We start from the raw sequence: 24,997 nt of genomic DNA, 5'->3' as shown, positions 1-24,997 counted from the left end.
GATCTCGGAACACGGCACTTACGTGGCCACTATGCAGTGTTAATACCTTGTGTACGATGATCGCTATCGGGACGGACATAAGATATATCTTAACGCCTGTGGATCTTAAAAATAGACAGATATGCGTCTAGTTTATGGTAAGGTATTTGCTTTAATAATTTAGGTCATTCGGTTTACATCTAGTGACACAAGAATTCGAACTTTCATTTCTTCATTGAAATATATAGGTATGCAGGTAAATACGTGGTTTTATGTTTCAACATTCATAAGGCAGTGGGTCTCCCGAATATGAGATTTCTACTAAGTAGCATCGCAGTAAGATTGCCGTCAATCAAAAGTTAAGCAGTATTGTGTTCGATTCTATTTGAAATAACCAGAGTAATTACTACAGTATTATGATAATATATTTGTACTTTATAATTTACCGAGCTGGGTGTTATTACCACGAAAATGTACTTCGATGGCCCAAATTATAAATGGTTTTCAGCGTGTCGGAACTAATGTCACAAAACCGCCGGGAAAATAATGTAATTCATAGTACGATCCCGGTTCATGGCGCCTACAGACTGCCAGCTTTGAAGTGGAAGTTTATTTGCTAAGAAATGATGTAGGTATCTTTGTTTCAAGCTTGATTGCACTTCGGCGTGTTTCTTTAACTCTGTATCGTATGTGATTCTGTTATCTATGTGATTTGGATTCTGATTTTTAAGCATATGCACTTATAGCTATCTTATAAGCTGTTTGTGAAGGATTCAACGGAGTAAAAGAAACGATTTCACCATAATAATTGTTATTTATACATAAATATTGTGACACCGTAACAGTTACTAACAGTACTCAATCGGTGTTGTACACACAAAGTAGGTTAACTATTGGTTTCAATACACCTGTGGACTAATTCTGTGAATTCCTGCAGTTTGTAGACAAATTTAACCATGTTCTAGGAAATACTGTTGAGCAATCATAAGGCCGGCGACAATATTGAGTCTAAATGTTTGCGCTATATTGTAATTTTGATCTGCAATGTTTAGTTAATTGCTATGGATGCTATGGATTTTAAATGTTCATAAAATCCAACATTTAGAAATATAAAAATAATACTCTCAATAAAATATGTCACAAAAGTAACGTTCGAGAAAGAAGAAAGAAAAAGTAATGTAAGAGAATACAGTGCAGTGCACTTGAAAGTTCTGTAATCATATTGAGTGATTAGTGACTGAGTCCACAGTACCAACGGAGGCGTGAAACATACCGAGTGCATGCCTCATAATCAATTATCATGAGAAAGTGTACAGGAACAAGGTAACGACTTTGTACTGCTTTCCTCGTAATCGTGCTTTCCTGGTTGCTCAAGTTTTCGCACGGCACGACATCTAACAGCGTTTCCAGGTTAGCGGTAGAAATAGACAACGATATCACACCATCAATTTTGTCTTTTCTTTATGGCGAGATAATACTGTGGAAGAATTGAAATCAATGATTTACAGAAGAAACTAAAAATTTTATTGATTTTCTAAATCAAATGCACACTCGCAGGCACGACGACATACCATTCTTCTATATAAATGTTCAGGGTATCGGAGCAGCTGTCAACCCTAGCGGCAGGAAGCGACATACCGGCTTCGGTTTCTCTTTTTCTTCTTTTTGAGGTTTCTTAGGCGCACACGGATTTGTTGGGCATGATTTTGGCGGCCACGGTTCCGGTTTTTGCGGTTTCGGCGCGCACGGATTTCGTGGTGGCAGCTTGGCGGGCGGCGCAGGATTTTTTTGCGGTGTAGCGCATGGATTACTAGGTACTGGTCCGGTTTTCTGATCACATCCTTTCCGTTTTGAAACTGTATCATCTTTGTTTCCACTAAATTTCTTTTGTATGTTTTTAATTGATAGCCAAGAGGCCTTAGTCTCGCTCATGGCATCACATTGGCCCCGTGCAGCGCCCTCCGGTCCCACCACCAGTGGCGCCCCGCACTCGTCTTCCATCCCCACGTGAACACGCACGCGGCGCGCTCCACTCGGTACTGGGAGTTCCAATTGGCCACCTACTTCTACACTGGGACAATTGCGTTTTTTAGTCGACGCCCCACAAACAGCGCGCCCCTGTCCTGCCTCATTTAGTTTGGCTCTTTCCTGTAGCATGCTTTCTAAACTACCAGATATTTTTTCCTTTCCTACCGACGCAACTTTATACGGAGCGCATTCATTGCTAAGACACTGCGCTGAGACGTGTAGATAACGGCGACCGCACTGAGGGCTCCCTTTACCTTTAGATGTCATTGGATTGGGCCCTGTATCAGGTCGAGGTTTTAATGATTCCATGATCCGTGATTTCAAAGTGCGTGGAGATGGGCATGGTTCACACTTAGTAGTGTCGCTTGAAGGTGCGGAGCGGTCGATTTGGAGCAGCACGCGCGGTCGGTGAGCGCACGGGTCCAGATGCGCGCCAGTTTCGATGCGACAGGCATCGTCCGGGGCCAGTTCGACACAGCGTGGTGGTGGCGGCGTGCGCGCAGGACCGCACGACTGGGAACGTTCGGGACATTCGCACGGAACTGAGTAATCGCGGCCGTCAGTGGCTCGCGCACACTCGCGCTCGCAACCCAGTTTGTACTCCGCCCTTGGAACGGTATGCACTTTGTCTCGGGGAAGCGCGGCCTCGCACTCGTAGTCTTTTCGGCGCACTGCCTTGGCTAGAGCTAGTCGTCGTGCCACACGATCTTGTCCCGCGCCACACTCCCCATGGCTGTCGCTTCCGCAATTTAATGGCACACTAGCCCCTTTCAAGCGCGGTAAGCCGGAGTGCATCGAAGTCTTTCCCTGTAAATAAATAACCTCATAAGGAGTAACCTCATACATTCATATTATGAACCTCGTAAGGAGTAACGTCATACATTCATATTATGAATAGCAGAATACACACGCTGTGGAATCGGTGAGATCCTAAGCTCATGGCAAATGTATTTTCAGTTTATGATGTTCAAAGCTTTCTATGGCTTATAGCTTTCTATATTTCTATCTTTCTACTTGTGATAGAGTAGTGCACTAGTGAGGTTCATATATCTTTTCAAGTGGGGAGTTACATCTAATGCACGAACGTTATTGATAATATTAACCTTAGAGGTATCTGTGCAAGTGACCGAGGGTGTTTGCTCCTTTGGCGGACACGGCGGTCGCTGTCCACTTGCAGGGGGACAGCATACGACCCGCAGCGCGCGCACTGTGCGCTCAGGGCGGGCGCGGCACGGCGGGCGCGGGTGCGGCGTGCAGGGGGGCGGCGGGGCTGGTGGGTCCGCGCCCGAGCAAGAGGCCGATGCATTACGCCCGGACACTCTCGCGTGCTGGTATTGACAACAATATTGAGGAGTAAGTGATGTTGAAAGCTTTTAAAGTTAGTACAGATTGTTGGTTCAAATCCCAAGGGCACACACCTCTGACTTCTTTAAAATCATGTGTGAATTTATCGTGCGCTTTAACGGTGAAGGAAAACATCGTGAGGAAACCTGCACATCTGAGAAGTTCTCTATAGGAATTTCGAAGGTGTGTGAAGTCTATCAATCCGCACTAGGCCAACGTGGTGGACTAAGGCTTAATTCCTCTCAGTAGTAGAGGAGGCCCGTGCTCAGCAGTGGGCAAGTATATAATACAGGGCTGATATTATTATATATTATTACAGATTGTTGTATTCTAGAATGTAGTCGGACAATCGGAGTCGCATTAATGTTACTGGCAGAAATAAATAAAGCTGTAATTCTACCCAAGCAGACATAAATGATACGTCGCCAGAACCACCTATAAAAATTCGGGTCCAGAATCGGAGAAAAGATTAGAGCTCTGAATTGATTGATGATGAAGTACTTAATTGTTTACAAATAGAGAGCAGCAGTACCTGTGTAAGTCGAGCTAAAGCCCGCAGCATAGGGTGCGCAGTCATGCCGGCGATTGTGCTTGCTGGATCGGCCGCGTCGTGTGCAGTGTACTCTAGTTGGTCTCGCAAACAGGGTGGCGACGACCCGCCGCGGTTACCATGGTAACACTACATATTGCTATATTATGTTGAGGTTACAGACGACGGAAGCTTCTCGGCTGCGTACCATCTATGCCGTATGCTTAACTTGGACGTCTTCGAAGGCAAGCAGTAAAAAGATGAGGGACGGTTTCGCGCAGCTATGAATGAAACAAGATACTCCGGGGCCGTACCGTATGCGCCGAAGGAGGCCACCACGGGTTTTGGTTGGTATGCCGGTGGTATACAGGGGTTAAGGACTCGGTCCAATATTCGTTCGGATGATGCTATACTTCCGAATGTCGACATTGGGCCGTAAGATCGGTGAAACCAACATAACCGTTCCACTCTCCTTCTAAGTGACGGTAGCAAGAATGCGTTTATTCTACGTTAAAAAAAAGGCAGTAGAAAGATATGGTCACAAGCTGACATTTGTAGATTTCTATTAAGCATTATTTAACACTAAAACCGGGACAGCTTGTGAAGAAGTTTTTGGATATCTGGACGACGTAAGCACACAAACTGCTCTATGGATTTAGATAAAATGTGGCGCACCGATAGACTATGAAAATAGTGAAATAATAAAATAATGTAAGGTGGTTTTTGAAAAAGTACACGATTTTTATTCTAGGGAATTATTTGAGGCTTTGTCGAATAAATCACTCATAATGAGTTCTTTAGAGTTAAATCATCGCTTTTTTGGTTCTGGAATGGACGATGATCTGTCTTTAATTTATGTTAAATCATGCAATGCTAGCGTGGCCGGGATAGGACCCGGTCAGGGCCAGCCGGGCAAACTTTGTGGCGTCGCGCGACTCCTCCACACCTGACGAGAAACACATTGTTAAAATTTGTCTGCACTGTATTATTAAAGTATATTGATGAGAATTGTTTAAGTGCATACATAGAGTTTTGGTTTATTCTACATTATAGCACGTATATATTTCCACGAATTGAAAGGTAGTCAGTATCGATCAGCGTTAAATATTTTTCGACGCCATAGCATCGGCTTTAGAGGTTGGCTGTAGATTTTAAGATTGCCCTCACATGAAATGCGTCTCCAGCTAGTATGAGAGCAGAGAGAGGCCAGCCAGGTAGCAGCAGTGCGGCGGCGGCGGGCGCGGCAGGGCGCGCGTCCAGCACTGCGCATGCGTCGCCCAACGTCGCCCACACGCACGCCGAGCCGCTCAACGCGCCCGCCGGCCTTCATGCATGCCCAACACATTACGAAATGTTAATATTGATAGTCCATATAATTATGCGGGCCTGTTTGAAACCGGACATACACGGGGTGATCTCGGAATGCGACACAAGTGGCCCGCTGTGGTGGGTATTATATCTTTTGTATAATGGTTGCTATCCGGGCAAATACAGATTTCTAACACCACCATCAGCAGTTTTGTTTCAGAAATATAGACTGCTAGTAACAAAAATAATAAATAAGACTAACGCTGCCACGTGGTGATGAGTCGCAGAGGGTTCAGCGTAGTACAGTGCGGGGGCGGGACCGGCCGGGCGCGGCAGCGGCGGCGGCAGCGAGCGTAGCGGCACCAGCGCCGGTACCGACATGCACCACACTTGCCCGTCCGCCGTGTTCACCCACACGCACCGCCCGCTGAAGGACAGAAGGCTATGTCAATATTATAGCAATTTAGACTCACTACTGAGGAAACAAAGGCGCGAGTAATACACCTACATTTCACTAACCTTCTATGCGTCTTATCAATACTGTGGAAATTGAAGAGCAAGCTTCTCGACCAATTATCGTGGTTGTTTTTCGTGACGTGCGTTTCTTGCTATCGATTCGTATAGAAATAAGCTGCTACTCACCCAGGATGTGCGACGAGCCCGAGCGGCGGTGCTGGCAGCGTGCACTCGGCCTCAGGCGCGGTACACAGCGCGCGCACGTCGGCTTCAGCGGGCGGCGGCGGGTCCGGGGGCGGCGCGCGCATGCGCTCTCGGTGCGCCAAATAGCGAGCGCGCAGCGAGCCTGCCGCGGTGGCCTGCACTGGCGGCGGCTGTGGCGCGCCCAGCGACCACGCGCACACGCGTCCGCCACTCCCTACGCGCCCGCTGTCCCACCCCAACACCAGCACGCGCAGGTGAGACCATTCGCCTTCCTGCTGCCAGTGCGATCGTAGCTGATAAGTGACGGCTGGTACTTAGGTTCTAGTGTGGATTGAGTGCTTTGCCTCAGCGGATCATGACATGTTCACATCGGTAATTAGTTCGGGAGGCTACCGGCCTAGTTGTAAATCTTTTCTCACCTTGTTTTTAGTCGGTGGCGCATCGTCATTGTCGGTGCGGACTCGCGTGGCGCGGTAGTAGGCAGCGTCGTCGCCGGCAGGGGGTGCATCCAGCACGCTCCACGGTAGCTCCAGTACTCGCGCGAGCCTACGATAGAGGATCGGTTAGGCCAATCGTATGAGGCGTGGGTGGAACTAGGATTTAGTTTAGCACGTATAGATAATGGCACTTTCCAGTAAATTGATTTGTTTGCTTACAAATAATGACATATTTTTTTTTGGTAATAGTTAAAAATTCGATCGAATAAAGACGTGGTGAGAATTTTTATCTCGACGAACACCCGTAGAGAGAAACAGAAGGAGAGGATTAAAGGATATTTTAAAACTGACAATGATTGTCATATTAAGTTACATTTGCTATGCTGCATCACATAGATTAACATGTGTCGTACACGTCCATACGTACAGTATATTAGCTCCGTCTTCATTATACACGCGCAGTAGACGGGCTGTCACTCCGGCGTATTCTGACTGCGTCTCCTGAGAACAATGGGGGTGTGATCGTCATAAAACATCGTGACACTCATTTGTAGATGTTTTTTTAGTTAAATGCATTCTATTCGTGTGACTTTATGTAGGTTCATCAGCTTACGACATATATCTTATCCAGTACATGTGACAGATATTTACAGTTCACATCCAGTTGGACTTCACAGGGGCTCACCTGCGTTGCAGTGTTTAACCAGACAGCTGTACAAGCCACGCCCGGCGCCAGTACGCTGGTCTGCAGAGCGAGGTAGCACTCGCCTCCTGGTCCCGCCCAGCACCCCGCTGCGCCCGCGCTGCATCGTGTGCGGGATATCTCGCGTCCGTGGCACTCATCTACACACACACGACTGAGAATTATCTACAATGTCCATAACATCGTACGCTAGCCGTGTCACGTCACGTGAAATCGTTTTGTTTTCGCTAGTTCCCCCCTAAGGAACAGCGTTGATTAGCGCGCGGCTTGCACATTCCCGTTTCTATTAATAATAAAATTATTACAGTCAATGCAATTTGTCTATAAATAATATAATAAACATTTTTTCAAGACTTCACGTTGATGTCACAATAATATTATGTGGGTACATATTATTATAATAGAATGAATATTAAGTCTCCCAGCGATTACAGTCTATCTACATGAGCTTACCATCGAACTGTAGCACGAGCAGCTCCCACGAAGAGGAAACGTCGGCGAGCGCGCGCGGGCCGGCTACGAGAAGGCGGCGGCCCGACTCGGCCCAGAGCACGCGCGCCGCGCTCGCCCAGCCCCGCGCCTCGCGCAGCTCGTGCCGCCAGCGCTCGCGCCACGTACTCCCCACTCCTCGCGCCCATACGGTGACGCTCGCGTCGTCTGCGGCGAGTGCTAGCCATGGGTCGCGCGGCGCCAACGCGCCGTGTATCAGCGTTGCGCCGCCAGCTGTCGCGGGGATGGTACGAGTGAGCTTCCATTGTGCATGCGCACAAACAAATTCTTCGCGCCATTCGTAATTCTCTGAAATACATCACCCGGTAAATTAAAAACTGTATTGATATCTGTTGGCCAATTTAGTGTAAAATATAATGCGGCTTATTACGAGTTTGAAAGACATAGGACACATCTCTCATATGTGTAGATCTCATAATAATATATAACAAATGTTCTAGATACTTCTGGTCCAGAGGCGCAGTCATCACCTACTATTTGATTTACGTTCTGCAACAAAATAATATTGTACATGGTGTTTAGCTGAAGGTTCCTAGGATGACATTGCCGTGACATAGCGACCGCAATAAAGCGTTGAATGATAACAGAAACTTTATTAAGAAGACGTGTTTTTTGTAGAGCGCCTTTGAATCCGTAGTATATTGCACATTGTATTATTGCGGCTACTAGATGGCGGTAGTGGAGAAGTATATAGTGGCGGCACCTGTGGTGGCGAGCAGTGTGTCGTGCGCGCGTGGCGAGGCGGTGCGCAGGACGAGGCGGCGCCAGAGCGCGGGCTCGGCGGCGGCGCGGCGCCACGCGCGGCATGTGGCGCCTGCGCGCGCCAGCGACGCGCCCGGCAGCCACAGGAACACCTCGCGTAGCACCACGCCACAGCGCGCCTGCTCGCTTTGCCACAGCGCCTCGTCGCCCATGCCGCGGGGGACTGTGCTGCGAGTCAGCTGGCCGGCCGCCGCCCACGTCACGAGACAGAAATAACCGCGGCGACTATTTCTGAGCGCGACTACGTGTATCGAATTGCAATTTCTTTTGTCAAACTGTGATAGGTTTTATTAATACCATTCACAAAGCTATTTAAAAAGAGTAAACCAATTATAATTTACTTGTAAAGTTGATATTATGTGTCTAATTTGTTTTCTATTTCGTGGATTATTTTTTCTTTTGATTTCTTATAATAATAGAAATAATACAAAGGCGTAATGACGTAATTATGTAATATGTTGTATTTGTAACACGAACAGTAAACTTTTTATTGCGACGAGTTCTTGACGCGCCTGCTGCATGTCGCCCTGGTGGCATCGACCAGGTCGCTGTCCTCAACTGCAGGACTATGTGCATGCGCGGATTGTGCTCTCAATCCTGGCCGCTCTTCAAAAGACTTCGCAGTTGTAGAAATGGAAGTACACTGTTCACATGGCAGCGAGCTCTCGTCGAGCATGTTGCATGTACGCGGTGGTGGCTTCCACAAGGTCGCGGTCTCCTATGGGAGGGCCGGCATCGCCCGTCGAACCGCGGGGGCTACCGCCGCGCTCTTCGGCCTGCATCCGCTTCAAACGGATCTCGCGCATGCGCGCCTCCAGGATGCGCTCGCGCTTGCTTTCGCGTTCGAACATCTGTATAAACACATTAGGCTTTAATGGTATATACAAGGACATTATTATATTGCGTTACTTAATTACTTAAATCATATATTTGTGACATGAAAATAACAATTTATTATTAATAAGAACTTTAACCAGAATTGTAAAATAGTAAAGAATAACGAACAGAATAAATATCAATAAAAAGTAATTTTAAATGTCTTCACTACTACTATTCTCAGGGAATTCGTCGCAGCGGCAACAACACACTTACACTTACACACTAAATAATAAAGTGAAAACATAATCATTAAACTAGAACCGGGATTCTTGACGAAAATATTCCATAATCATAGATGCTTTTTGGTGTAATTTAATGTGCTTTAACAGAGGTAAAGACGAATATGTGATTTCATTTATTAATACGAAGTTAAAATAACCCTGTATTAACTAATAGAGATTTTTGTTTTATGTAACTTTATTCCTGAAGTAGACAATAAAATAATAGTTATGTTAATAATATACTTTCGGTCTGTAAAGCCATAGTAAAGCCGTTGGCCCTGCAACTGATCTGTCTCCGGTCATGTCGGATTGCCGTCTCGACGGACTATAAAAGTGAAGAAACAGAGAGTTCACCTGTGTTTTGCGTACACATTTGTGCATTATAATATTATATCCTCCATACCTGGCTGATCTCCGATGAGATTGGCAGCCATTTAAGTGATGTATTATTTGTTATATGGGGTTTAATATACGTATCAAATCCGAGAAATAATTGCTATCTATTTGTAATCGTAGCGATTATTACTAACCAAGCGACCATCTTGAGTCACCATTAGTATAAGATTGGAAAATTTGAATGGACTTCCCATCTCCTACTCCTTTGAGGATAAAGGTGTAATATGTGTGTATTTTTAATCATGTCATGTCAGGTACTAACGGCGGTGAGGATCCCCTTGTCGCTTCTGTCCGAGAACGCGAGGTTAGGAGACAGCTCGATCATGTACACGTTGCCGTTGCGGCTGCCGCATGCGGCCAGCGTGCCCTGTGACACCAAACTCGTATCGAATTACTCAAATGCAATATTTTTAAACCAGGTTAAAGATAGTCTTGCATATAACACGAAATGGTACAATACGTAGAAAAGTTTTATGAAGAAACGTATTTGCTGATGTTTGTCCGCGATAAGCTCTATTGATACAAGCTTTAACTAAAAACTATTGAAAATGACTGTCTTACAATGTTTATGCGAAGGTTAGACTCGAAACAAAATTAGTTTTTTCGGATTACATCGCGGTTTTTATATTTTAATACTATAAAAAAACCGCGATAAAATCAGAAAAGTAGTTTTTTCGTTGGTTGTTTAACTCCATTCACTTGTTTTACTGTCTTTAAATTAGATTTGAACTAGGTCGCTACGTCTGGAAGCAAATAATTATAATACGGGCCACATACGGATTCGTGCATGCGCACCGCCAGCAGCGGTTCCGCGCAGACCTGCATGGTGAGCGCGGGCTCGTACTGCCGCCGCAGGAAGTCCCACACGGCCAGCACGCCGTTCCACTGCATCACCACCATCAACGACATCCTGACCACCACCATTGCTTCGATATTACAAGATATTACAATATTACAATCGCCCACTAACGACATTATTTGTTATACCATTTGGAAATATCGAATCGATATTTAAATATATATATATATTTATTCTCTACGGGAGAATTCGTTTGATTAGCCTATAATTTTGAATTCTGAGGTATTATATTTGAGTATGCGTATTTCACTGGAAACATTTTAGTAAATGATGTTATAACTATTACAGCTTACCAAAACAACTTACTTAAAAATCAACAAACTGTTTTGCTTTTCTACCGTTGAGTGACGAATTTTATAGAAATTATGATGCTAGATAGTCACCGTGTAGGACTCCAAGCAGCAGCGGTGATCTTGTGGCGGTGTGGTGGTGACATGATGATGGAAGACTCGCGACAGTCTTCGCTCCACACGCGGACCATCCAGTCGCCCACCGTCAGGAAGTTCTTCAGGAAGTTGGGGTTGCGCTCCACCGACCACACCGGCCCTAGGTGTGCTTCAAACTACATTAAATCAAGGATCAAGATTGAATTTTTAACAAAATTAGTGGAAATACTTCAAAATAGTACAATAGTGAAAGTGAAACAGAAGACTCGTACAGTGTAGTGATCATTTAGCGTCAGATGACCAACTGCGTAATGCTATAAAGAGATTCGAAAAAATAGATAAACTGCGTTTACCGGTAATGACACAAAGTTTTAGAGCGAAATATACAAAAATTATCAATCAGAATGTGGCAATGCAACCCTTAACTCAAAAGCAAAATATTTGGTATAATATGAACGTCTTAAGACTAATACTCGTGATAAGGGAAGGCGAATACTTTGAGCGGTATCTTCTCCAGCGGCGTCTTGCCCTTCCTATTGCCGCAAAGCACGAGTCCATTCTCGGTGCCGAGGAGGAAGCGCGACGGCATGGTCGGTTCGAACTCCAACGCGCTGCCACCGGTCGCCTTCGCCATAGTCGGCACGTCGAACGACGACTTCGCTGCGTCCATGATCATTTCGTCAGTGGGCTCGCTCATGTTGCGCATATCCCACCACTTGACCGCGCCGTCGGGGCCTGTTGAGAAGAACTCCTTGCCCGACTTTGCGTTAATGAACAGCACCTTGCGAACTAACTCACGGTGAGCCACGTGTGGGGGGCACGTGACTACGGGTAGGCCACCTTTACGCCGGTCCCAAGTCCCAACTTGGCCGTTCATAAGTCCTCCAGCTAACACATTGGTATTGCGCTGGTTGAACTGCAGGTCGAGGAGGGGGCACGTCCCCTTAATCGTGACCTCCGGGTAGTTCGCATTCTCCACGTCCCAGAGGTAACATTCGATAGGGGCGCGCGGTACACGGTTCCAATTCACGTTGACGTAGGTAACGGCATAACGTTGACCGTCCGGCTGCCAGCAGATGGAGCTGATGGGACGGCGCGAAGGCAGGTCGCGGTACACGTTCACCAGCCGGCAGCTGCTGCGCTCCACGTCCGGCATGCTCGGCATCTCTACGTAGTACGTGCGGTACATGTCGATTGCGTTGTTTTGCAACACGTAATGGTCGATGCCCTGGAAGTACAAGAAATATTGTCCACAAAGTTATGCAGACTACAAATTACGACATTTATCTTTATTTTAGTGTTTTAAGAATAAAATAATAATAATAACAGCCCTGTATAATAGACTGCCTACTGCTGAACACGTGCCTCCTCGCACGCTAAGACGGATTAGGCCTGAATCTATCATGTCGTTCTTCTTCGGGTGGGGAGATTTAACACACCTTCAAAATTCCGATATATTTCTCAGGTATTAATTTTTTCTCACCAAATGCTTTTTCACCGTTAAAGCAAACGATAATTATTGATAACAATACACATGTTAATTCGAAAATTAACGGTGTATGCCTTAGGGTTTGAATCTGCGACATTCGTCGGATATTTATTTTGTTAATCGTCATACCGAAGCGCCTGACATGACGCAGCTTATGTAGTTGTCGTCCTTTTCTATCTTACGTCGGTAGCGCTGAGTCGCCTCTGGGTCGGTCACAGGCACGTCCTTGGGCCATCCGCCTTCCGCGTGGTTCACGCCTGTCGTGGTATACTCTGCCCTGAGTGTTTAGATAGGGAATAAAGTTCCGTTATCTCGAATCGTTTTAGGTGGCAGGTCTCACGTCTGTGACAGATTTACAATAATATCAGCCCTATATTATATACTGTCCCACTGTTGGGCACGGGTTGCCTCTACTACTGAGAGGGAATAGGCCTTAGTCCACCACGCTGGCCTAGTGCGGGTTGGTAGACTTCACACACCCTCGAAAATTCCTAATAGAGAATTTCTCAGGTATGCAGGTTTCCTCACGATGTTTTTCTTCACCGTTAAAGCAAGCGATAATTCACAAAGAATACACACATAATTTTTTTTTAGAAAAGTCAGAGGTGTGTGCCCTTGGGATTTGACAGATTTGGGTTCTTTGGATTGGTTCGTATTTATATGACCTATAATGGTCTATTAGCATGTTTATGCCTTGTGTTAACAAAATTGATACTAGCTATGTATAATTTCCTTTAAACCGGCACATAACATTGCTCGCTCAAAGTATTTAATTCAGTACGTCTACTAATTTGTTACCATTACCACCTAGGTACGCCGCTGTGTATTAACGTACTCTGGAATTTTAGAAAGACATAATCACTCAGTGCCATCCTTGGAGTTTAATTTTACGCTATCTATCCCATACGACACAAACTTTACACAATGTGACCACTGAGCAGACTCTTTTCGCACGAGATTTAGTAACTTGTTTGTTGTACGCTATAATAACAGTTGGACAGTCACCGTATAGTGTTGATCTCGTTGTGCCAGTAGATGGGCGTGTGCTGAGTAGGTTGATGCACCGGGTTCCGCAAGATGAAGTGCTTGAACTCCGCCTTGTTGGTGGCGATAGTGTCGCACATCTCCGGTCCGCGCTCGCAGAACATCGGCTGCCGGCCATAGTTGCATCGCAGCTTCGCGTACGAATATGATATATCCATACTATATTTTTATTTCGAGTTGGTAATATTTATAATAATATGTATGCCGTCTCTGACCTTATTGACATTTGACAATATTCTTTGACTTATCGAGAACTATATTATAATTCTCTTTGATCGAGAACTTATTTATATAAATATTTTGCTTAGATACCAAAGAGTATTTGTAGATATTCTTTTTAATACTTTTTTTTAGTGTTTAGAACCCATCTTAGAATCAGTTTTTGTCTGTATTTGTGGCTGTTTTTAAGTCATCACCTATAGCGTGGGACGGATATAATATACGCTTTATGCTCAATGTTTGGAAAATCGTAGGCAGATATACCTCTTACCTAGTATTTCTATTCTCTTTGGATATACCTTTGCTTGCTCCTTTGGGGATATGGCGTGGGCTTGAATTTATTAGTTATATCGTTAAAGAAACATATGGGTTTTCATCATAACATAATATGCTGTGTGGGATGGGATATATTATAAGATATTTCTGCCGAACATAATGCAATACTATGCAATTAAAAACGTTGTGGTTTGCTTTAACAAAACAACTGGTCGTAAAAAAAAATTTTTATTTAATAAAGGTTTGACAAATTACAAATTAATGATAAAATTAATATTGTATCATAAATTATAAATTAACATCTGAAATATACTTGTAACTAATATAAATGTGGCTAAGAAATATGCTATGTTATAAATATACTACTACAAATTAAATGCTACAAACGTAAACATATCTATAACATTAAAACGACTCGAAACTAGTATAATTAACAAAACGGAGTAGGCACAGGCTCATTTACACTGGAGACTAGACTCGGTGGGCGCAGTCTAAAGATTAGAGATTTGATCGGAGCTGTCTAGAATAAGATGTAACTTGAGAGATTGCGTCCGATTTCAACCTGCTTTCTTTAGAACTTGCCTTGTACAAACAACATTACTCGCATTGTAGAAGCAATGTATGCTGTATTGAACCTTATATGCATAAACTAATATTGTACACATTTTGCTTTGTAGACAGTTACACAAGCATGCCCTGTTCCTTCTTCACAACCGCCATGTACTCCGTGGTGGCATCGGCGAGGTCGTGGTCGCCCAGCGTAGGGTCAAGTTCGGTAGCAGACGCGGCCGGGCTGGACTCTTCAGCTTGGCGCATCTTCAGGCGGATCTCCCGCATCCGCGCTTCCAGGATGCGCTCGCGCTTACTCTCTCGTTCTAAAATCTGGTGATACCATGTGGTTTGTTTTTGAATTACAAATTATTTTATTAATAGAGTTGAATACTTGGACTGGTCTAGTGGGATTTTAAATTCGATACCCAGGTCTGGACACTAAAGTTTTTGAAAGAATAATTAACGTAGATGAGTTTGCTGTTAGTAGCATATATTTACATTCGCCCGGATAGCGATCACCAAATACAAAGTGTTAAAAACCCACCATAGTGGCCTTCGTGTGTCGCGTTCCGGGATCAACCTGTGTATATTCAGTTCCAACAGGCTGGCACAATTGTCTCATCTCGACAGTCGACATTCTATTGGACCCCACTCCACTTACCATCAGGATAACTGGTAATAAGCTTGTTTCATGAATCAATTATTTATTTTGACTGATAAACTGGCTGAACCATCGATATACTAACACAATCTGCCATTCATAGTGTATTTATTCAACAGATAAATCCCCAGCATGTGCTACTCACCGCAGTCATCAGAACCTTGTCGTTCTTATCAGACTGCGACAGACTCTGGGATACCTCCGCCATGTAGACGTTGCCCTTCTCACTCCCGCACGCGATCAGCGATCCCTGCACGCGAATATGTTAATTAATTACATCTTATTAGGTAGGTAATTTGTTTTTCTCTTAAACCGATGAATGTTGGTCGCACAATGGTGAGCGCGTCATAGTAAATTCACACTTTAAATTATAAAATACTGCATGTATTTCAACACGCAACATATATTGCGTCTCACAAGATCCAGTAATTTGACTTGCGTTACGTTAATTTGACAAGTGTCCAACGTCCTCTTTTTTGAAAGATCGTCTGCACTACCTAAATATTATAAGAGAGATATTTATTATTACAGTAATCTGAACTCACCGCTTCGTGCATGCGCAGACGCAGCAGCGATTCCTCGCAGACCTGCATGGTTAACGACGGCTCGTGCTGGCGCCGCAGCAGATCCCATATCGCCAGGATACCGTTACCCTGGGCGAGCAGCATTAGGGAAAGCCTGTAAACCATCTCAGTCTTTAAATATCGTTAGAAGTAATCACCTCATAACTACAAAATCTTGTATTTGTCGCGAAATAAGTATTACAAACTGAAAAACTATTTAATTGATTAAGCAATAGGAAGGTTCATAACTTTTGAGTACTAAGTATAGGCTAGCTTTTATCCCGCGTATAGACGCTAACGTAGGCGGATCCGCGAACAAATGCTACTCAGCGATTAAGCGTTCGGTAGACATATAATATTATGTCTATGCCATACGTAGGAATGGGCCAGCTCGAGGGTAGAGATAACTTAGGAATTATGTTAATCGATTGGCTTATCACGCTTCGACAAGATAGATTCCCTAGATATGGTATTTTTACTACAATATATCGTAAAAGAGACTAAATGTTATAATTTCTTAGTTCGTGGTGACCTGGTGGGGCTCCAGGTGCCGGCGGTGATCTTGTGTCGATGCGGCGGCGACCACAGCACGGCCGACTCGCGGCAGTCCTCGCTCCACACGCGCACCGTCCAGTCGCCCACCGTCAGGAAGTTCTTTAGGAAGTTAGGGTTGCGCTCCACTGACCACACCGGACCGTTATGCGCATCGAACTGTGAATTAATACTGTTATTCACATGGTTCAATAATTATCTACACCTAACGATTGTTTTAGTACTTATTACAAATGATTATAAGCAATGTGAATCATTTTCATCAGGTAAGCTCAGTTCGTCATAATTGACTGTAAAAAATACGGTCCCAATACATCAGTGACTCACCTTGACGGGTAACTTTTCCATCGGTGTTTTTCCTTTACGGTTGCCTGCGATGACGAACCCATTCTCGGTCCCCACCATGAACCTCGTCGGCATTGTGGGCTCGAACTCTAGACTACAAACTCCATTGGAGTTCGCCATCGACTGTACATCGAAAGAAGACTTCACCACGTCGATGATCATTTCATCTGTCGGGTCGTTCATGTTCCGCGCATCCCACCACTTGCAAGCCCCATCAGGACCGGTGGAGAAGAATTCCTGGCCCGATTTAGCATTGATGTACAGCACGTTGTTGACGAGGTCGCGGTGCGCCACGTGCGGCGGACATATTCCCACCGGCCCGCCTCCGCGCCGCTTGTCCCAGATCGCTACCTGCCCGGTCATCAGCCCTCCAGCGAGTGCGTTAGGGTCGCGTTGATTGTATACTAAAGCGAGCATTGGACACGGAGGCATAAACGTCACTTCAGGCTGGTTCGCGTTCTCCAAGTCCCAGATGTAGCAGTTGAGAGAGCCGCGTGAATGTCGGTTGAAGTCGACATCCACGTATGTGACTGCGAACCGCTGCCCACCGTCTGGCTGCCAGCAGATGGAGCTGACGGGCCGCTGCGCTGCGGCGTCGCTACCGTCGCGGTACACGTTCACCGTGCGGCAGCTGTTCCGGTCGAGGGTGGGCAGCGACGGCATCTCCGCGTAGTACGTGCGGTACATATCGATCGCATTATTCTGTAGCACGTAGTGGTCCATGCCCTGAAACCACCACTTATTTAGTCTAGCAGTGCTTTAATACAAATCTTCGTTTAAACTCCGTTACTGAGCGGATGAGTCAGCTACAAAACGAGAGCGGAATCCTATTTTTAACCGAGATGTTTGATACATATACTTCCGAAACAATACTTGTAACTACAGATCAGGACTAATTGTAATTGTTGTATTATTTGATGGACGTACCGGAGCCATGGTCATAACGCAATGGATGTAGTTGTCTTCCTTTTCGACTTTGCGTCGATAGCGCTGTGTCATCTCAGGATCTAGAAGGTTAACGTCCTTGGGCCAGCCGCCCTCCGAGTGATTGGCGCCCGAGCTGGAGTACTCGGCCCTGTAACGTAGCGATGTGAATGGTGGGGAGTAATCTGTTGATAGTGATGTATAGTGGCCTGAGAAAAGTCGGGGGAAGGTAGGGGCATGATTGATTATAACAATATAATACACGAGTTGTATAGGATCGTTGAAAGAACCAATATCACAATCGATTTTCTTAGCAGCTTGTGTTGAAAGTGTATACCAAATACAATTTAGGTTTGAAGTCAGGGGAATCAGAGTGACTTACCGTTCAGTATTCACATGGTTCTCAGAGAAGACTGGTGCATTCTGCACTGGTTGGTGCACTGGATTCCGCAGGATGTAGTTGCGATGCTCGGTGATGTTGGCGACTATACTATCGCACATCTCCGGCCCTTGTTCACAGAACAGAGGCTGCTTACCAAACTCGTGTCGCTTCAGAGTATATGAGTAAGTGATATCCATTTTGTAAAGTATCTAAAAAATATTTTATTTAAAAAAATGGTGTCCAAGCCAGCTTCTAGTGGCAGTGACGTCTGTCACGGTGTTTATAGAAGACAATTGATATGGAAAGAAATAAGTTTTTAATATATCGATGGAATAATGTGAGAAGCATCGGTGGGAAGGCAAAGTTAAGCAATGATATTAGACAAGTAATTTCGAGAGTTAGACATTTTAATTTAGTAAGCGTTACAGGTTTAAATACATTTTATTTCATTTCAGTACTCTTTGTGTATTATGATAGTTTATAGTCGAAATCGTAGATTTTTTTGTTTTCGCACGGTATTAATATAAGAGCGCAAGGAGCGTGTTCCACTGGCAGCTGTCAATTATTTCTATACGCGATGATCTCATCATGCTCTTCCTTCTCGCCTTAACACCAACTTTGCATGCTACTTCTGCTCAATGACCTAGGCTGCAGATTCCATTCGACGCAATTAGTGATCAATCTATTAGTATAATGATATATTGTTAGTTCTAGGACACATTCGCAATATCTTTCCTGATAGTTTTAGGTCCTTAAACTCAGAACAATGACAAGCATTAAATTCCTGACATCACTTATGACACTGACAAGGTAGGTAATTTGTCATAAATAAATTTTAATCAATCTTATGACACAAGTCTACTTTTTAATCCACATATCTATTTAAAGAAAGAAATCCCTAACTCAGAATACGATACATTACTACTTGAACAGCTACATATCGTCTGATAACTAGCTTTCACTATGTAAGTAACTACTTACAAGTGCTCACAATCGCGACAAGTACGACAGACGAGAATCTCCACCTGAAGTGCTCAGAAACAGTCGCGCAACGGAAAAATTTAATTTGCTGTAGCGTATTACTTCACTCTAATACGGAGAAATTGAACTGAAGTATATACATTGCTGGTTTTGTTTCATACGATCAGAATTATGGCATAACGACGACGCAATGGAAGTGATGCTAGCGAGAGTGTAGTGAGGAGTGGAAGGTGACGGGGCGGCTGATTGCGTCCGGCGCATCACAATGCCTCATTGTTGGTTGCATTTTGAATAAGAATAAATAGAAACACAATGGAGTAGGTTTTCTTGCCGTAATGAGGATGGCACGGAAGCAAATTCGCGACGGTAGGGTGGCGCCGGTCGCGCTGCACCGGGACTCATATGAATTTATACCTATACACACCAAAAATACAGTATGTTTTAACAATAACAATACGGCAAATCGACTGCTTGTTGTACCATGCTAAGGCAGCGTTTTAGCAATGACTCTTTAAACTAAAACTTCATGGACAGAAACACACAAGAAGATACTCACACTGACCCAACCATGCCTTGCTTGCCAGCAAGGTAAAATTCCACGAACACTCTAGCATTAAATGCATTGAAAAATAAAAAGATGGTCGCGGAACAGGGATAAATGGGATTGGCGAAGTTCAGCGAGCGCATAACTGGGTTAGCGACGCGGACGGACAGACACGCCGCGCTAGTAATATTATTGAGCCAAACAGATTGCTACATTAAGTTTTCTTAAGGAACGGCCACACTGCAAGAATGATTGATCTTCCATTACTTGTAAATTACATTAAATGAGCGCACGCCTTTATATTCGAGTTAGGTAGAGGCGCAAATAGTGCACCTACTTTTCACCGACCTTATGTTCGTCTTAAATATGATACGAGGTTAGCATATCGCCATAATACATTGTACAAATTCTTACCGGTTGTGCCAAATTCAGGTATTTTTCGAATTGATATACTTAAATGGAAAGACCGGTCGGTCAATCGGTATCCCAACCTCAATGCTAGATCTCTTGCAGTAGGACCAGCACCTAAAATACACCCAACTGAAACTAGGCTCGCGGCGGAAAATTAAAAGTAATACCCCGCCGACGCCTAAATAGTAAATACGATCTTGTGCAGAAACTCTGAGTGCGGGGGAGTTCGCAGGGAGGGGGGTAACGCGAGCTATATAGCATTAAGAGCTCTAAACGGATTTAAGTGGGGACTAGTACGATTTTAATTTCATCTCAGACAGCTCATATCGCGGCGTGTTATTAAACCGGGCCCGAAACCAAGCACTTTGAAATAATATTGTAATAAACGGAGCTTTTTGTACTCCAAGCGTTTCGTTAAATAACACGTAGCCTGAGTGGTCTTCAAGATGAGTGTAGGTGTCACCGGCTTGACTATTGCGACGTTTAGTTTATTGTGTGGCAATATATGTCTCAGGACGATGATCATATCTTACATATGGGAGAGATATGAACTCGGCATTCTAGGTGCTACACTTGTATCTCTGGTTGTAATTTATGAGACCGTGACACTAGGCCAAGCTGGCCATATATACAGCATCACGTTTTATCGTCTAAGATGTAGGCGGAGGTAGAGACATTGGACATTTCGTCAGTTTTTTTACAAAATAAACGCATGCCACACCTTTATCCCCAAATGGGTATACAGAGATGCAACCAGGGCATCTAGTTTTTGCTTGTGTGTTCTATTCCATGATGAGATAGGGGGTGAGTTAATCGTCATATCATAATATAGGTACAAATTTTAGAATTCAGGTCACCCTGAACTACATTTTCACCTAGGTTACCCAGTGTCACTACTGAGAGGAAAAACCCAATACTGTATCACTGCCTGACCCGGGTGTCGAATCTGATACCTTAAAATGGTGTACCGCGCAAGCAATACAACTATGCCACAAAGGCAGGCAGTTTTTTATGTGAGTGAATGACGAATCGCCCAAACTCTTCTTATGACAATAATAACACGACTTCCAACACTGCTATAACAGCTTAATTTATGTTATAAACAAATAGCTTAACGATTTATAGACAAAACTGTCTGCACCGTGGTTCTGGAATAATTTATTAAGCTCAGCTCGCCATAGCTCTGGCGAGATCAGTGGCTGTCGATTTGAGTGATGCGCCGGGAGCCCGTTACAAGTTGAGTTACGAGCTCGGATGATTTAACCGCTCTGTTCATCTCAATCATTGCTTACAACTGTCATTGGAGGGAGAGGGGCTTGTAATTTGTTAGTTTACGATAAATCTATCAATTCATAATACAGTTATTAATCAGCGAATGGCAGAGGATATCGGATGGATTTTTCCAAACAAAATAACTGAATTAATTATTAATTTACTAGAAAAACTCTCATTATATTATTTGAGATACTCTGTTGTTGTTTGACACAGACCAGCTCTGCTGTAATTTAATGTCGTATAACCATTGCCATCGTTGCTATAAAATTGAAGCGTTCGACCACAAATAAACAGATTTCCCTACGCGACATCAGGACCTAGGGAGTAAGATCTCGTCCATTTTGACCGGATGTGACGTCATCGCACACGTGACCCAGTCGCGTGACAAAAGACGAGGCCTTTTTGCACACCCGCTGTTTTTGTTCCATCTGAAAGTAAATTAAAATATATGTTTTGAGAGGTCGTACACTGCGGGTGAGCGCTGTCATGCGCAGTAATTGCTTTTGAAAAATGTGCATTCTCTACCCATTATAGATAACTAGCTCTTGCAAAAGTCACGTTCACGTGAAGTCCTAATTCAGTATGAATTGTGGTCTAGATAATTCTCGTAGTAGTGATATGTCTGTGAAATGGTCAGAATCGGTTTTGTAATAACAGACATAAACTCAGACAAACGATTCCATTTGTACGAATTTTGATGTGGTTACGATCTGAAAACCGTAATCTTAAAAAAATGCCTATATTCCAATATCTTCATAATATATGAATATTTATTTATTTGTTAAAAGATTGAATGATCCATGCGAGGGGCTGAGATATTAATGTAATCTCAGCGAATCCCGATTGAATTTTTGTGCATAGTTATGAACTAATCAAAGGTGCAATCTGACCTTCAAATTTATAAATGTACAATTTTGTTCGATTGGTAAATTGAATATATACAATGTGATTTTATAGTCGTTTTGGAACTAGAATACGACTACTTAGAACAATTTGTTGGACCAAAAATAAATAGTGAAATAATTGTACTGTTGATAATTAAAAAAAAGATTTTGATAATATATTTCACTCATTCGAGTTTGATAATGATAGTAACGTCGCGACAATTATTCATAGTTATGCATGATACCGATCGTAGTAGTACGTGAGATTTAGTTGCATTACCACGAGTTCTTATATGTTATTCGTAAAAGTTTAATTTTAATGATTTTAAAAAATATTTTTATTTGATTACATTTGTATTTTAATCTCTATTATTAATACAGAATTTAATTTTTTCGGTTCCAAAACGACTATAAAATCACGGTGTATAAAGCAGCAAAAAAAGCGACGATAGCCTAGTTGGTTGTGGAACGGACTGCCGAGACGAATGTCGGCAGGTTCAAATTCCAAGGGCACACACCTCTGACTATTCTAAAAAAAATATGTGTGTATTCTTAGTGAATTATCGTTTGCTTTAACGGTGAAGAAAAACATCGCGAGGAAACCTGCATACCTGAGAAATTCTCTATGGGAATTTTCGAGGATGTGTGAAGTCTACCAATCCGCACTAGGCCAGCATTGTTGGACTAAGGCCTAATCCCTCTCAGTAGTAGAGGAGGTCCGTGCCCAACAGTGGGACAGTATATAATACAAGGCTGACATTATTATTATTATAAAACAGCAAATATATTCAATATAACATCGCCCAATAAAGACGATGGGTAAGTATCAGGGTAAACCCAGTGTTTTTTCCTCAACGTATACGATTTTTAACATCATCTCATAGTATTGTTTGCTTTCAATTTAGGTGATATTGTAGACGTCTAATATATGTTTGTGAGTTTAATGTAATAGCGTAATAAATAAGGTGAGATGCTGGCAGTCAGATAAGGAGCGGATTTAAAGAGCGGTGTACTCGTGCCGAGGGCTGCGAACAAACAGCGAATGCTTGCGATGTGACGTCATAACAGGAATTTACTTTTTTTTATTAAAAATTTATTTATATATTTAATGTACTCTTTTTCAGTTCTGAGATTTTACTATTGTTTGCGCGTTTGGTAATTAATACAGAAAAGTAAGGAAGAAAGTATGAACAGGTTATGCAACACTCACGCCTTTTATCCCGGAAGGGGTAGGCAGAGGCGCATCTGGTGCATCCACTTTCCGTCGTGCATATTAAGTCCCATGACGTTATAGGGGGCGGGCCTATCGATATATCTGGCATTCATTCTAGACTCCGGGCTGATACTGAGTAGAAAAACCCAATATCACTTTGTCCGACTCGGAGATCAAAGCCAAGACCTCAGCACTGCAGTCGTGTAGTAAATACACAGATAGTGAAACATTTAACAAATATTTGTCTCATAAAATGTTAAGGTCTATAAATTTTTCAGTTATACGGTCACATTACATCTCGTGGGACCTTTATCATCCGCCGGAACATTTGTCAAAAATAAGCTCCGAAATAAAATGTTGTTTTATCCGAAACAATATTTGCGGGTATTCCTGTACCGACTACTGTCGAGAGTTGTGGAGAGAGCTGAGAGCGGTCGCGAGTGTCTGAGAGTGCAGCGACCGCGTAAAAGCTTGTGACAAAAATCCGAACATCACGCCCACTACCAGCTTTAATGTGAGCTTCGACTGACTTCTAAGCTGAGAGGGACAGATGGACTGAGCTCGCGGGTCTGCTTGCATGTATGAATTTTAAAGAAAATAAAGTAAAGGTAATTAATGTTTATCTTATGAGGTCTATTTGTATGATTTTCATTTAATCCCATTTCTCAATTTATGCTCATACATAAATATCTAAATGGGACGGTATCTGTTCATTTACGCCTAAATATCTTCAAAAGTTATCATATTTATAAAATTGATAGAATAGAGCTTTCAGAAAATATTTTACGTAATGTTTATTTATAAAATTATACTTAAATAATAAATCAGTGGTAAAGAATGCATTTGCATTATTTTTAACATTTTTAATTGCTTTGTCTCAACGAACAGCAGACAACTCGTAAAAGTTTCAGTGTATACAATGTTTACAAATTCCATTAAAATATGGTGCATGTAATCGTAGCTTGTAGCACTCGTAGCGCTACGGTAACAAAACAAGCGCGATGCTACGGCCCGTAGCGCTTTTGAAAAGCATTTGTGAAGCAAGTCTAAGATTTATTGTGGACCGCAGAACATTCGGGAGTTCTAAAGCTGCGGTAGGTAATTGATAAGCTCAACTGTACCTGGAGAGAGGGGGAAATCGCGTGTTCCACAACACATTTGGGGAAGTAAGGGATTTATGGCCTAATGGGTAGTTCCGTTGTCTGATGTTCTTGGAACAGAAATAAAAAGGCAAAATCTGAATGTTTGCAGCAACGAGATCATTTTATATCACGAAAATAAACATTGTTCTAGTCTTAGTCTCAGACAGTAACACATAAAAAATTATCCTGTATTAGACTCCCGGAGCGGATGAGAATTGTGAGAACTTACTTAGTTACCTAGTCCATAATTGGATCTACCTGTGTATGGGTCACTTTGTCTTGGCATAGCAACCTAAATTTTATGATAAGTATAGTAGCAATCATTATAATTTCAATAAATAAGAGAAGTAGCGTCTCCTAGAGATCATTAGTATGCTTGTTTTCTTTGACGTACACCTAAATCTAGCGCGTCAGAACAAGCGCTCATATCTCCTCACTCCTATACAAGCGGTATAACATCGGATATGTGCTTTTGCGTCACCAGGTGCGGGTAACTAACACACATAGTTAAAAAAGTGCGCGGTTTTTGCGCGCCCCGG

General features: G+C 43.3%; 4 protein-coding genes across 5 annotated transcripts; all 4 read right to left on the bottom strand.

Moving 5' to 3' along the window:
* Nucleotides 1-1,480: 1,480 nt before the first annotated feature.
* Nucleotides 1,481-4,509, bottom strand: LOC115446752. Its single transcript, XM_030173529.1, has 3 exons — nucleotides 3,884-4,509; nucleotides 3,111-3,335; nucleotides 1,481-2,814 (listed from the first exon to the last, which is right to left on the bottom strand). The coding sequence occupies exons 1-3, from the start codon at nucleotides 3,926-3,928 to the stop codon at nucleotides 1,570-1,572; spliced, it is 1,515 nt and encodes a 504-aa protein (XP_030029389.1). The 5' UTR covers nucleotides 3,929-4,509; the 3' UTR covers nucleotides 1,481-1,569.
* Nucleotides 4,510-4,597: 88 nt separating this feature from the next.
* Nucleotides 4,598-8,493, bottom strand: LOC115446750. Of its 2 annotated transcripts, none has more exons than XM_030173527.2 (9): nucleotides 8,202-8,493; nucleotides 7,442-7,786; nucleotides 6,971-7,128; nucleotides 6,713-6,786; nucleotides 6,268-6,394; nucleotides 5,831-6,123; nucleotides 5,451-5,615; nucleotides 5,048-5,204; nucleotides 4,598-4,826 (listed from the first exon to the last, which is right to left on the bottom strand). In XM_030173527.2, the coding sequence occupies exons 1-9, from the start codon at nucleotides 8,410-8,412 to the stop codon at nucleotides 4,779-4,781; spliced, it is 1,578 nt and encodes a 525-aa protein (XP_030029387.1). In that variant the 5' UTR covers nucleotides 8,413-8,493; the 3' UTR covers nucleotides 4,598-4,778. The 2 variants fall into 2 exon arrangements, with proteins under 2 accessions (XP_030029387.1, XP_030029388.1); XM_030173528.2 differs by having other exon boundaries at nucleotides 5,831-6,120.
* A 202-nt stretch (nucleotides 8,494-8,695) lies between these two features.
* Nucleotides 8,696-13,759, bottom strand: LOC115446749 (dynein intermediate chain 3, ciliary). Its single transcript, XM_030173526.2, has 7 exons — nucleotides 13,496-13,759; nucleotides 12,620-12,767; nucleotides 11,498-12,229; nucleotides 10,999-11,177; nucleotides 10,534-10,666; nucleotides 10,019-10,123; nucleotides 8,696-9,111 (listed from the first exon to the last, which is right to left on the bottom strand). The coding sequence occupies exons 1-7, from the start codon at nucleotides 13,690-13,692 to the stop codon at nucleotides 8,908-8,910; spliced, it is 1,698 nt and encodes a 565-aa protein (XP_030029386.1). The 5' UTR covers nucleotides 13,693-13,759; the 3' UTR covers nucleotides 8,696-8,907.
* Nucleotides 13,760-14,279: 520 nt separating this feature from the next.
* Nucleotides 14,280-21,635, bottom strand: LOC115446748 (dynein intermediate chain 3, ciliary). The gene is made up of 8 exons (XM_030173525.2): nucleotides 21,524-21,635; nucleotides 18,009-18,217; nucleotides 17,630-17,777; nucleotides 16,685-17,428; nucleotides 16,338-16,516; nucleotides 15,788-15,920; nucleotides 15,388-15,492; nucleotides 14,280-14,911 (listed from the first exon to the last, which is right to left on the bottom strand). Exons 2-8 carry the CDS (start codon nucleotides 18,203-18,205, stop codon nucleotides 14,711-14,713), a joined length of 1,707 nt encoding a protein of 568 aa, XP_030029385.1. The 5' UTR covers nucleotides 18,206-18,217; nucleotides 21,524-21,635; the 3' UTR covers nucleotides 14,280-14,710.
* Between the last annotated feature and the right edge of the window lie 3,362 nt (nucleotides 21,636-24,997).

The sequence above is a fragment of the Manduca sexta genome, chromosome 23 (assembly GCF_014839805.1).
Source record: "Manduca sexta isolate Smith_Timp_Sample1 chromosome 23, JHU_Msex_v1.0, whole genome shotgun sequence".
NCBI lineage: Eukaryota > Metazoa > Arthropoda > Insecta > Lepidoptera > Sphingidae > Manduca > Manduca sexta.
The sequence above is the reverse complement of the archived record's forward strand: the minus strand, read 5'-3'. Positions and strand labels throughout refer to the sequence as shown.